A 13,290-nucleotide genomic window follows, 5' to 3' on the forward strand; every position below is an offset into this window, starting at 1 on the left:
CACGCAATTCTAGGCAAACAACTGTTATTTATACAGCAAAGTATATAGGGCTGAAGTGGCTTAGGGAATGTGTTTTCAATAATTTCCCGCTGAGAGTTAACATTAGCATAAAACATTAGCTACAAAACTGTCCTGAAAAAGCATCTTTCAGAATATTACTAAGCCCGGCCTAGTACAGTAGTATGTGAGGTTAGCTGTGGACAGACAAGCACACACACACACACGCACAGGCGAATGCTAATTAGAGCAAGGCATCACTGACAGTGACACTGGGTCACTGGGACACTTTGAATTGGACATAAATAAATTACAATACTCTTTTTCACAACGTTTCTTAATTAAAAGAGAGGTGACATTCACAAGCTGTGTGAGCTGGCATGAGTATTTTAAAGCACTATACCACAGTACTGAGAAACGTTTTCATGTAACATTCCCTCTTCACGATTCCTCCCTCATTCCTTTCCTGTCTCTTTCTCTACCTCCTTCCTCTGTCCTAGCTCCGTTCTGTAAAAGCCTGATCCAGGGTCTGGAGTCCAACCCTCTGTCTCGCATCGTGTGGCGCGGCATCAAGCCTCTGTTCATCGGAAAGCTGCTCTACACCCCGGACACGCCTGCAGTGCAGGAGGTCATGAAGGAGGTACTACACTTTGAAAACGCTCTAATGCTAAAGCCCCACCCACCCATCCTTATAAGCGTGCGCGCAGCCTTAGATGCTCAGACAGGGGGCCCACCTGGTTGTCACTAAAACCTGCCTCATTAACCTATCAGGCTTTTGCTGTCTGCCGTGCACGTATAGGCTGCAGAACATACTGCCTGAGGAGCTTCAGCTAGCGACATTGTTTAAGTCGCTTTTGAAAACCTATCCCTGTCTCTAAGTGTTTTTCTGAACCGTTCTGCATGTGAATGTTCTAATTTTAAAGTTTTTACTATTGTTGTTTTTAAGTTCGCTCTGTACAGCACTTTGTAACTTTGTATTGAAAAGTGCTATACAAATCAAATTCATTATCATTATCATTAGCTGAGTGGGTAGATAGAGGTCGCCTGGTAATCATCAACTTGCATCCACTTGCAATTTGTAGTGGATGAATATATTCAAATGAACAAGGAAGGGGACACAACAATAATTGAATAATGTGAAACCTCTTAAACTCATCCTAAAGTCCATTTTGCAACCGCTTGACGGACCTCCTCCAAGTAGCAACCAGGTTGCTAAGGTAGGATTGGACACTGACTTTTTGGGGCAGGGTTTTGCGAAATGTCAATTGAGGCAACATAAAGCCTAATTCATGCTTTGTCGCACGACCGCGTCACGCACCGAAAATAGCCGACATGGTCTATGTCGGCTATTTTTGCCAAGCAACGGTGGTGTGTGACTAAGCTTGATTCAGGCGTTATCCTTCCAGCTAACTGTCCTCTTCCTCTCTGGTGCTATAGGTGAACCAGACCTTCCAGGACCTGCAGATCCTGCTGGAGCTGAACGGAGCCTGGATGGAGGTGGCACCTCGCATCAAAACCTACATGGAGACCAGCGTGGAGATCCAGCTCTTACGGGTGTGACTCTTGAGCAGGGGTTCTCAAACCTTTTCATGTCAGGGACCCCCAATTTTTTTTTTTTTAAATACAACCGATCTGCAACCTCACACCATGTTTCAATGCTCTTCCCATCGCAACACGTTGTGAGCTTGTAGATCAGCTTTTTTTTAAGTACTAGAGGTTCGGTCACATCTAGTTTGGGGTCGATAATACTATAGGTATTACCTTGTGTTTACCTTGCTTACTGTAAGTCACTCTGGATGAAGAGCATCTGCTAAATGCCTAAATTGTAAATTGTAAATATTTTCAAAGTAATTGATATTGAGGTGTTTGGTCAGAAATATATCATGATATTTGATTTTGTCCATATCGCCCTGGCCTAATATCTGTTGATGTGTGAACAACGTGTGTATGTGTAACAGGACTTGTTGAGGAGACCGGAGGTGGCAGTGTTGGTCAACCTGCGGTTAGAGAACACTTCCTGGACGGCCTCACGTATCGCCCGTTTCCTGTCCACGCCCTCCCCCGACGCCCCCAGGAAGCCCGGAGCTCCCCCTACCTGGCTTGATGTTTACAACGACCTCAACCACACCATCAGCACGCTTGCACAAATCACCCAGGTTTTACCCAGTATTTATTGCAACAAATGGAATACACTTAAACTTGGCGTTAATAGCTCCGCTCTAAATTTAGTTGAAGCATGCTAAGCAAAATCAGGAAACGCTAAGAAAACCCCCCGGCATACAAGAGCTTAGCAATACATTGACAGATTGACTGCTGTCTGCTGTCAGCAGACATAAAATCACAATAGTATTTGAGCCTATGCCGGACTCTGAACAAAAGGTGGACGCTGGTATCCTGGTAAACCCCCCTCCCTCCGGAAATCTCATTTGCATTTGATTTCAGGAAGGAGGTCTGGGATCGCTCAGGGAGTAAAGCTGCCCGCAACGCTGCGTATTCGGACCAATCAGCGGCTGCTAGGGGCGGGATCATCCAATCACCTGCCTAGTAGCTTGAAAAAAATAAAAACCTCTCTGTCATCGATTCTGCTTACGGAGTCTCAGATGGAAGTAGGCTGTGAAACAAATGTGTGTCGCAAGCTTCTTCCATTTGACGGTGTCAGGTTAGGACGCTGGGGCACTGGGGTTACATTGGTAACGACCAGCAGAGCTGTGATTGGAGAGTAGGACAGCGTGGCTGATTGCTGACTGACAGCTGATTACAGCTGAGGCGTGTATGACTCCTGTGCCCTGCATGAACTAACGCCATGCTTCATTTGTCCCACTGTAATTAAATAGATATATCTGGTAATTGTTTTTTATCTTTAGAGGAGCAGATTAATATTCACATTCTGTCCTACCTCTGAATTCATACAAGCAATTCGTTGTTGTCGGTGGAAACCTTGTATGTCCAAAACTGTTCCTTTTGTATTATTATTAGAAAAAAACATTTTGGAATAGTGAAAATAGCCGATCTCACAACGTGGTGCATTGTGAGCTAATTTCACTACTTTTGAGCGACTCTTGTATGATGAAGTAGGGTATTCATTTATGAAAAAACATAAAAGGTTGAAATATTGGACATACAAGGTTTATGTCATATTTTCATTTTCATTCATAATGTCATATCATACAGATTGCATATTGTAACACCCCCGCCTCCCCCACCTCTCTCTCTCTCTCTCTCTCTCTCTCTCTCTCTCTCTCTCTCTCTCTCTCTCTCTCTCGCTCTCTCTCAGTGTTTCTCCATAAACAAGCTGGAGGGGGTGGAGACTGAGGGGCAGATGATCGACAGGGCCATGGACCTATTGGAGGACAGACAGTTTTGGGCGGGCGTGGTCTTCATGCTGCCCAACGCCTCTAGCCCCACCCTGCCCCCCCACGTCACCTACAAGATCCGCATGGACATCGACGATGTCACCCGCACCAACAAGATCAAAGACAGGTGAGATGGAAGAAAGGTTGTCTGAAAAGGTTAGGAGGTGCAAACCTCCTTCTCTGAGGGACTGCAAACACAACCAGGTGGCAATTTGATTGCACACACTATGTCCACTTACTTTGAAAACAGTTGATGTGAGGTTGATGTGAACAAATAGTGAAGATCCATTCTAAAATCACTATTCCAGCAGTATAGAGGTAGTCGGGTCTAACATTCAGAACCCAGAGTGTAAGGAGGGGAAAGGAACTGGTTGGAATAACGTGTTCCTTCCACACGCTACAACCAGAGAAACTAAATGCTGCAGCAACTCAACCAGGGAAACTCTCCCCTGTCAGGTGACAAGAAGGTCAGTTGGCTCTCATGCATTGAAGGAGGCATGAGCTCGGCCCTGGCCTCCCTAGGTTGGCAGAGGGAAGGTAGTTCCCAGGATTACATAGACAATTGTCACTGGGTGTAAAAAAGGGGGTTACAAAATCGTGGGATAAAAAATATTTAAAAAAAAAAGAACCCAGAGTGGAGCTGCAGCGAGTATAAAACGACTTTCATCCTTGCCAAACTTTTGTCACTTCGAGAAGCCCATGCCCAAGCCAAAAATATTGGCTTTGTTTTGTAGCATGCTGCAGCATTTAGTTACTTCCTGCTTACTCATTATGATGCTTAGAATTAGCTCATTCCTCACTCTCCCTTCTTTTCTCCTCTCCTTCACTCCTCTCCTTGTGTCCTTGCTTCAGGTTCTGGGACCCAGGCCCGGCGGCGGATCCGTTCAGTGACATGCGTTACATTTGGGGAGGGTTCGTGTACGTTCAGGACCTGGTGGAGCGCGCTGTGGCCCGCGTACTGAGCGGCGTGAAGCAAACCACCGGCATCTACGTCCAACAGATGCCCTACCCCTGCTACGTGGACGACGTGTGAGTTCAAAACATCTCACCTGATCTTATGACTATAGCTCTTTTTTTAGAGATACACTAGTGTGCTCTTTCTAGGCCAAACTCTTAAATGCTTTTTACCCCCTTTTCTCCCCAATTTAGCCAATGAATTCCTTCCCACACACATTTGTGTGTTGTATCCTACTGACTCACCTGCCAATGAGGAGCCCCCACCGGGAGGACTACTCCTCCCGAGTCCCGCCCCAACACTTCCTTCATGCAGTGACAAATAGCACCCTCCCCGCCCGCCTTCCCTCCCCCGAACACGGGCCGATTGTTTTTCGTATAGACGCTCGAAAAGCCGGCGACCTTTCAATGAAAATAGCTGATCTACAAGCTCTGTGTCCCCCATCGTCTCTCCAGCTTCCTGCGTGTGCTGAACCGCTCGTTGCCTCTCTTCATGACGCTGGCGTGGATCTACTCGGTGGCCATGATCATCAAGGGCGTGGTGTACGAGAAGGAGGCCCGTCTGAAGGAGACCATGAGGATCATGGGACTGGGCACGGGAACGCTGTGGCTCAGCTGGTTCATCAGCAGTGTGGTGCCCTTCCTCGCCTCAGCCGCGCTCCTCATTGCGATGCTCAAGGCAAGTGGACATTGAAACCATAGACCCCCCCCCCAGCCCCCACTGGGCTCTTTGCGATGTTGTTTGTCCTTTTGTGCTACAAAACTTACATTTCTCCAAGAATGTTTCAATCCATTCGGAACTTCTTCAGTTCAAAAGTCCCTTTTTAATCAGACTAATCGATTTTGTTGATTATAAAAAAACTATTACATTTTTTCTGCATTGATTCATTGATATATTATATATATGTTTTTTATCATGCCTCTCTTCATGACGCTATTAATCGAAAAAGAAATCAGTAGAATAATAGCTACAGTAAGAAAATAATCAATAATTAGAGCCCTAATATTTTCTTAATTAGGCAATAGGCATAGATATTACCTCTCATCCGCACCACTCTCCTCTCCCTCCGTGTGTGTGTGTGTGTGTGTGTGTGTGTGTGTGTGTGTGTGTGTGTGTGTGTGTGTGTGTGTGTATGCGTGCGTGTGCGCAGTGGGGTGACATCCTGCCGTACAGCGACCCGACCGTGGTCTTCTTCTTCCTGACTGCGTTCGCCACGGCCACCATCATGCAGTGTTTCCTCATCAGTACCTTCTTCTCCAAGGCCAACCTGGCTGCGGCCTGCGGCGGCCTCATCTACTTCAGCCTCTACCTGCCCTACGTACTGTGTGTGGCCTGGAGGGACCACCTGACCACCACACACCGTGTTCTAGCTGTCAGTACCACCGCAGCACACACACATAGAGCAGTGGTTCTCAACCTGTGGGTCCCCACATGATTTTTGGGGGGTCCCCAGATGACAGTAAAGTGACAATTTAATGACTTAAGTTCATTTAGAGTAGACACTTCAGCTCAGAAATAACCAGACCGTTAATGAACCATTTACCATTTATTAACCATTACCATATTAACCATATCCCATATATGCAATGATATTGCATTCAAGTTTGGCGGTGTGACTCTGCTCATTTGATATTACAGATTCCTGTGCAAACAAGTCACAGATCTTCACAATCACAAACCCCCAGAGCAGAGCATAAAATACAGTTTTACATAACATTTACAGAACTTCAATGCATAATTAAACAACCACAATCATGGTACAATCCATAGAACACAGTACAATACACAGAATCATAGAACCACAATACAAACACAGAATCAACCTATAACAATAACTAATGCCACAGGGAAGAGGCCGGGGAGGTGGAGGGAATTTGAAAACAAGCACTGTACACCCATCTTAGACAGCGAAGCACGTAGACTGAACAGAGAACTGAGGCTGCTTAAATGAACCGCCAGAGTTGCACTGTGGGTATGAAGGTGTGAGCGAGTTAACTTGTAGCAAATGAAATGACTAGAGGTTGAACGTACTGACTTAAAGGTGTACGACTGAATAGCTTATTAGTGAATGGGGGGGGGGGTCCAGGGATTATGAATGAAGAATATAAACGTTCTGCCTTCCGTGTCTACATGAACTATCGTTACACTGAATACCTTTTTAATACTGGAAAAATATCATTATTGCATCAAAAGTTATCAACAGACTATACTATAAAAACTGGTCAAACATTGGCCAAATTGGCAAATGATATAAGAAAGAGCCAAAAAGAAAATTGCCGATCTACAAGCACACAAGCTTGTAGACCGGCTATTTTCACAATTCCAAATGCTTATCAGGGTGGGGGGTCCCCTGTTCAAATATGATTATTTTGGTGGGTCACTTTTGAGTTTTTTTTAGGGAAAACTTTCCACCCAAAATAAATGTGTTGTGATTTAGAAATAGTGTATAGTCTATATATAGTATAGAGCCCTGAGGGACTCCGGTGGTCAACATAGGGTTTAAGTGGTTAAGCTGCCTTTAAATATTTGTTTCCTGTCATGTTTGTTTGTGCACCAGAGTTTCCTGTCCCCGGTGGCCTTTGGGTTTGGCTGTGAGTACTTCTCCCAGTACGAGGAGCAGGGAGTGGGCATCCAGTGGACCAACCTCAACTCCAGTCCCATGGAGGGAGACTCCTACAACTTCACCACCTCCATCATGATGCTGTACGTGGACGCTTTCATCTACGCCCTGGCCGCCTGGTACATCGAGGCCGTGTTCCCTGGTGAGAACAACAACACATGAACATGGATTAAAGTTCTCAGTCGACCATGACTGATTTCAGTCAATAGAAGTCAGCATGTCTTCTATGGAAGCAATGTTGTGCAGCGAAAATAGCCAATCTACAAGCTCTCAATGCGTCACAGACGCTTGTAGAATAGGCTATTTTTTTAAGATTAGAGCATCTGAAGTAGTCAAACTAGCAACCTGTTCAGAAGCATCTTCCATAAAATCTTCCAATAAAATCGCTCTTTTCACGCTGTTTCACAAATCGCACATTAGGACTTGGTCATAGAAACATTTTATTTTGCTTTCATCCATGCACGAAAAATAGAGTCAGCACATTGGATCATGCTCCAAAGGTTTTAAATTTAGTTTTTCTTCCACCATCGAGCCACTTGGGCTCTGAGGAAGAGCCACGTGGGCTCAAGACGTCATGTACGATGGTAAACCTTTGGAGCATGATCTAGTGTGTGGACTCATTTCGCACTTTTCTTTTATAGTTTGATTTCTGTCCTGCACCTGGCACACTTTAGAGTGGACGTGCGTGCTTGTTCGTATTCTTTATGAGAACAACACATGCACACACCAGGGGTGGAAGTGTGATGAATTTAATGAATTTAAAAACATGAAAATGGCAACATTAGTTAATGAATATTTAAGTTGACAGTAGCCAGTCCACAAGCTCACAACACTTTGCATTGGGATATGTTGTGAGCTTGTAGATTGGCTATTTTCACTATTCATTGTACAATAAAGTATATAGGACTTAAGTGGTTAACATAGACGCAATGACAATAGGCTTTCTCCTGTGTGTGTGTGTGTGTGTGTGTGTGTGTGTGTGTGTGTGTGTGTGTGTGTGTGTGTGTGTGTGTGTGCGTGTGCGTGTGCGTGTGTGTGTGCATATGTACCAGGGGAGTATGGGATTCCCAGGCCTTGGTACTTTGTGTTCCAGCTAAACTACTGGGGAGGAGTTCCACTGGAAGTTGGCATGCCCATCCCCCCTGCACCCACACAAAACAATGAGGGTAAGACCCCCTGCACCCATACAACACCCCTCTGCACCCACCCAACACAATGAGGGTAAAGGACCGTACGCAGCGGGGGCATTGTTTTCATGTGTTAAATGTTCCCGAAAATATATATTTTTAACTAGTGTGTGTGTCATGAGTAAAGCCACAAAGTATGCAAATATTACACAGCGATAAAGCGACGCAATGTTCAAATGAACAGACGATTGGCTCAAAACCTGAAGACTACTCAGCAATGCGTCAGCAATGCTGCCTGAGAGTTATCACTCAAAACTGTTTGAAGGCATTAACACTATTGTTGCATTATACTGTGGTCTCCCTCTTCTATTGTTTTTGCATTGGATTGTTTAATCCGTCCGGGTCGGCGGCCAAATACATATCATTTTAGGGGTCCTTGACATGAAAAAGATTTGAGCACCACTGATATAGCAACATTTTTCAGAAAACTGTCAGGATTTAGAAGACATTTGTAGAATCGGCCTCAGGTCTAAATGGGTTAATAACTCCCACAAAATGGCCTAAAACAAACAACTGTTAGATTTTATCTGTCCCATCACAACCTCAGCCGTGTGCTCCAGACCTCATTCCTCTGTGCTCTCTGTGTGTGACAGACCGCATTGAAGCGGAGCCCGCTCACCAGGTCCTGGGCGTGTCCATCTGTGACCTGGTGAAGATCTACAAGCAGGGAGCCAAGCTGGCCGTCAACCACCTCAACCTCAAGTTCTACGAGGGACAGATCACCTCCTTCCTGGGACACAACGGAGCCGGAAAGACCACCACCATGTAAGGAGCGTGGACTGCACCACGTCTTCTTCTTACCTCACAAATGATCATGTTTATTACATCTATAAACCCTTTAAACACATGAACCCTAGCGGGCGAGCATTGTGAGCTTGTAGATCATCTCTTTCCGCTATTTTGAAATGAAATTGAGTATTAAGTTAGTAAATGATGACAGTCACTTCTTTGTACATTTATATTTAAGTCATTTGTCATATCTGCCCTGTGCAATCTTTGTTTACAAGGCCAAAAAGGCAAACAGAAATTACATTTTTATTCACAGAAAAATAGTTCCAATATCCAATGCCAAAAGCACAATTAATTAGTTAATCACAATTATTTGCAAGACAATTAATCGTCAAGTAAAATACTCTACCATACAGATTTCATCCATTAAAATCAGTTGTGTATTGCAACTTGAAAGAGTTGTAAACTCCACTGTGTGTTGTGTGTTTGTGTTTGCAAAATAATTTTGCTATTTGTTTCAAAAAGCTTTATAGCCTTGCCAACATGTATTGTATACTGTATAATAATATTGCAACATGACATTGCAATACTGTTCAATACAATGCTGTACCCCCTCCAACTGTACAGGCTTTCCCCATTTCTTTCTTAAATTGTTTTTATTATGTTTTGACTCTTGCTTTGGCAATGTAAACGTATGTTTTCTCAAGGCAATAAAGCTCTTTTGAATTGTTTGTCAGGTCCATCTTGACCGGCCTGTTCCCTCCCACCTCGGGGACGGTGTACATCAAAGGGCTGGACATCCGTAACAACATGAACATGGACATCATACGCAGGACCCTGGGTGTCTGTCCACAGCACAATGTCCTCTTTGACATGTAAGCTCTGCACCGTGTCCTCTAACGCAGTGTTTCTCAAACTTTTACATTACAAGGACTCCCCTTAAATATGACAGTATACAAATGGAACCAAATGGACCCGATTTGTACACTGTCAGAGTTACAGACTTGTATGGGTCCATTTAGAACCCCATCAAGGAACCCTGAGTCCCTGGATCTCACTTTAAGAACCACTGCTCTAACGGAAAACAAGATGTATCCTCTCTCTCCCTTTTATCTCTCTTTCTAACATACATACATACACAGTACAATTCTCAGTATTCATTTATCCATTTCTACTCTGACAGTGTATAAATGTTGTGGGGTAGACGTGTAGTAGGGTAGAAGAATTAAAAAAGGTATTTAAAAACAAAAAAAAAAGAAAAAAAAAAGGAAATACTCAATTACAGTACAGTACTTGGGTAAATGTACTTCATTACATTCCACCACTGGTGTTGGCCGCACTTAAAAACCCCATTGTTGAGCGGAGTCCCTCAGGGCTCTACACTAGTGTATTTTATGTTTTCGCTCTACATTAAATACTGTACCTTCGCTGAAAATTGCAGATTAACAAGTTTACAACGCAACGGGTTGTAAGCTTGTAGATCTGCTATTTTCTGCAAAGGTGTTCCCATGCAGAATACGGATGCTGGGGTTTAAGTGGTTAATAAATGAGACTCTGGGTTCATCTCTCTCAGTCTGACAGTGGAGGAGCACGTGTGGTTCTACGGTCGGCTGAAGGGCCTGACCGGGCCCGAGGTGATGGGCGAGCTGGACACACTGCTGCAGGATGTGGATCTGCTGCACAAGCGGCACGAACAGACCAAGAACCTCTCAGGTACACACACTGTGCTATACCACCTGGACCAGGCTGGACCACACTACATGTTACAGCAGTGAGCTGTAACATATATTTTGAACAATCCACAGGACCACCTCCCCACAACATAATACAGTCATTTGTGAATTATTTGTTATAATTTTTGTATTAACTGGTTTGGATATCTCTCTCTCTCTCTCTCTCTCTCTCTCTCTCTCTCTCTCTCTCTCTCTCTCTCTCTCCCTCTCAGGTGGAATGCAGAGGAAGTTGTCAGTAGCCATAGCGTTCGTAGGAGGCTCTAAAGTGGTGGTTCTGGATGAGCCCACAGCCGGAGTGGACCCCTACTCCCGCCGGGGCATCTGGGACCTGCTGCTCAAGTACCGAAAAGGTACTCATCAACTTAGCTGCTGTAAAGACACAAGTGTCACTGTCTGTCTTCTTATCCAGAGTGACATAATGTAGTGGTACGTTTTACATTTCTAGGACCTCGAGTTTGGTATGCATTAAGGCCACAGACCCCTTAACTCTTGAGAGTGTACAAATGGAACCAAATGGACCTTTAAGGCACGCACATGCCAAAATGAATTATCTGTTAATCAAAGAGCTGGAGAGACGGGGAGAACACGGTTACTAAACAAACACTATAGCAATGATTGCTTTCGCACTACCTCTAGCTTCATTCTTCCTCTCCCTCCCTGCGTCAGATCGAACCATCATCTTGTCCACCCACTACATGGATGAGGCGGACCTGCTGGGCGACCGCATCGCCATCATCTCCCAGGGAGCGCTGTGCTGCTGTGGCTCGCCTCTCTTCCTCAAGGCCCGCCTGGGCACGGGCTACTACCTGACGGTGGTGAGGAGAGAGGGCCCGGACACCAGCACCACGCCCAGCAGCACCAGAACCAGCACCAACATCAGCGCCAGCACCAGTAACACCAGCAAACTACCACCTCTCAAGGTATTACTGCTTTATTTATGGAACTTTTTTTTTTACGTTTTAACCAGCGATTCTCAACATTTTTCATTTCAAGGACCTCCAGTTGTTATATACATTAGGCCACGGATCCCCATTTGATACAATTCTTTATCTCTGGGACCCCAATCTACACAGTTTTAACTCTTGAGAGTGTACAAATGGAACCAAATGGACCCATATGGTTCCATTTGTACACTCTCAGATTTACAGACCCATAAAGGTCAATTTGGTTCATAAGTATCAATCATTTAGCTGGCCCCCTGGGGGTCCCCGGGCCCCACATTGAGAACCAGTGACTTAAACCCTACATAGCCTACTTTGTCCCCCAGGGGTCTATATTAGGCTCGAGCTCACAATGCATCGCAACACAACGCGTTGTGAGCTGGTAGATTGGCTATTTTCGCCAAATGTTCGCCCCCAGAATAGGGTCGCTAGCGTTCATGTTCTCCCCATGTTTCAGGACAGTGACTCGTCCATGAGTGAGGACACGGGACTGGGCAGCGAGGAGAACGGATCAGGTACTGTAGGTCTCCACCTTACCTCCACCATGTGACTGGACCATGTCCTTGAATACATTGAAACTAGTCCATGCCCGTCATTTCCACCCACCGTCCATCCAGGCTATGGGACTGCAACCACGACGACAGATCCCATAGTCTGCGAGGACCGTACACAAAAACAACGCTAATAAACAGCTTAAATTTGTGCAAAGTGTTAAATTGGCTTCATCACTGTCTTCATAATATGCCAATGGTCAATGCCTGTGTTCAATTTCAGACCATTTGGTCAGCCCACTGAGGAGAAAACATGGTTCCAGACAGACAGAGGTTTCTTCATTTTATAGTAGGATAGTAGGATAAGGGCTTAAAGATCCACTTTAAGGTCCTCACTAATGCTCATTATTAGACGACACCATTTCTGTCTAATCACTCTGTGTCTATAGAGGAGGTCTATGTGGACAGTTCAGAAACCTGCCTACCAGTGACATCGTTGGTAGGCAGGTTTGCCCATTTAATTTGTATTAATGCAAGAAGAAGGCTGTTATTTCTGCATGCCCGCTTTCCAGGAAGAGAAAGTAGTTTCCATTAGTTTGGAATCCCCATCGATGATGTCACTGGTAGCCAGGTTTCTGAATTGTCCACAGCCCACCAATGAGACACAGAGTGAGTAGACGGGAAATTGTGCCATATTATAATGAGCATTAGTGAAAGCCAATTATATGAAGATGAGGTTGAAAATGCTCCTATAACCATTTAAGCCCTATTATACTTTATTGAACATAGCTGAGCTTGTACAGTAGATCTGCTACTTTCACTATTTCTGAAAATGTCTGAATAGTTATGAAAATGAAAACCTTCACCTATAATATCACGCCCAAAATAGGCAAACTGGGTTGAAAGTGGTTAATTAATTTGTTAATTATGCAAAGGTTAAAATCAAATGTAATTTAATAGCATGTTATGTAGAAAGATGCCAGGTTCATTTGTTGACCTGGCATCCTATAGTGTGTATAGTTTAAATGTACAGATTATCATTTTTTGATGTTATAATGTTTAGACTGATGATAGATTCTTGGTTTACCTATGATCCTAGATGACTATTTCTATGCATTTGATGTAATATCTTGTGTTTACCTTGCTTTACTGTAAATCGCTCTGGATTAAGAGCGTCTGCTAAATGCCTAAATTGTAAATTGTAATGAATGAATTTGTCTCCATTGCTGTAGATGTGGCTGCGTTGTTGTCTCTGGCCCAGCGGTTCATCCCGGGGGCTCGGCT

General features: G+C 44.5%; 1 protein-coding gene across 2 annotated transcripts in view; it reads left to right on the forward strand.

Annotated features, from left to right (window-relative positions):
* Positions 1 to 13,290, forward strand: part of abca7 (ATP-binding cassette, sub-family A (ABC1), member 7) — a 49,890-nt gene that overhangs the window by 15,761 nt on the left and 20,839 nt on the right. For both annotated transcript variants that reach the window (XM_084067323.1, XM_084067324.1), the window contains 16 exons: positions 498 to 637; positions 1,435 to 1,551; positions 1,956 to 2,153; positions 3,272 to 3,477; positions 4,203 to 4,379; positions 4,761 to 4,983; positions 5,456 to 5,677; positions 6,863 to 7,067; positions 7,978 to 8,091; positions 8,706 to 8,877; positions 9,579 to 9,716; positions 10,415 to 10,554; positions 10,787 to 10,924; positions 11,241 to 11,494; positions 11,973 to 12,030; positions 13,239 to 13,290. The exon at positions 13,239 to 13,290 is cut by the window's right edge and continues 151 nt beyond it. In XM_084067323.1, coding sequence (XP_083923449.1) covers positions 498 to 637; positions 1,435 to 1,551; positions 1,956 to 2,153; positions 3,272 to 3,477; positions 4,203 to 4,379; positions 4,761 to 4,983; positions 5,456 to 5,677; positions 6,863 to 7,067; positions 7,978 to 8,091; positions 8,706 to 8,877; positions 9,579 to 9,716; positions 10,415 to 10,554; positions 10,787 to 10,924; positions 11,241 to 11,494; positions 11,973 to 12,030; positions 13,239 to 13,290 — 2,554 coding nt within the window. The remainder of the gene's footprint in view (positions 1 to 497; positions 638 to 1,434; positions 1,552 to 1,955; positions 2,154 to 3,271; positions 3,478 to 4,202; positions 4,380 to 4,760; positions 4,984 to 5,455; positions 5,678 to 6,862; positions 7,068 to 7,977; positions 8,092 to 8,705; positions 8,878 to 9,578; positions 9,717 to 10,414; positions 10,555 to 10,786; positions 10,925 to 11,240; positions 11,495 to 11,972; positions 12,031 to 13,238) is intronic.

The sequence above is a fragment of the Gymnoscopelus microlampas genome, assembly GCF_963454915.1.
Source record: "Gymnoscopelus microlampas genome assembly, chromosome: 9".
NCBI lineage: Eukaryota > Metazoa > Chordata > Actinopteri > Myctophiformes > Myctophidae > Gymnoscopelus > Gymnoscopelus microlampas.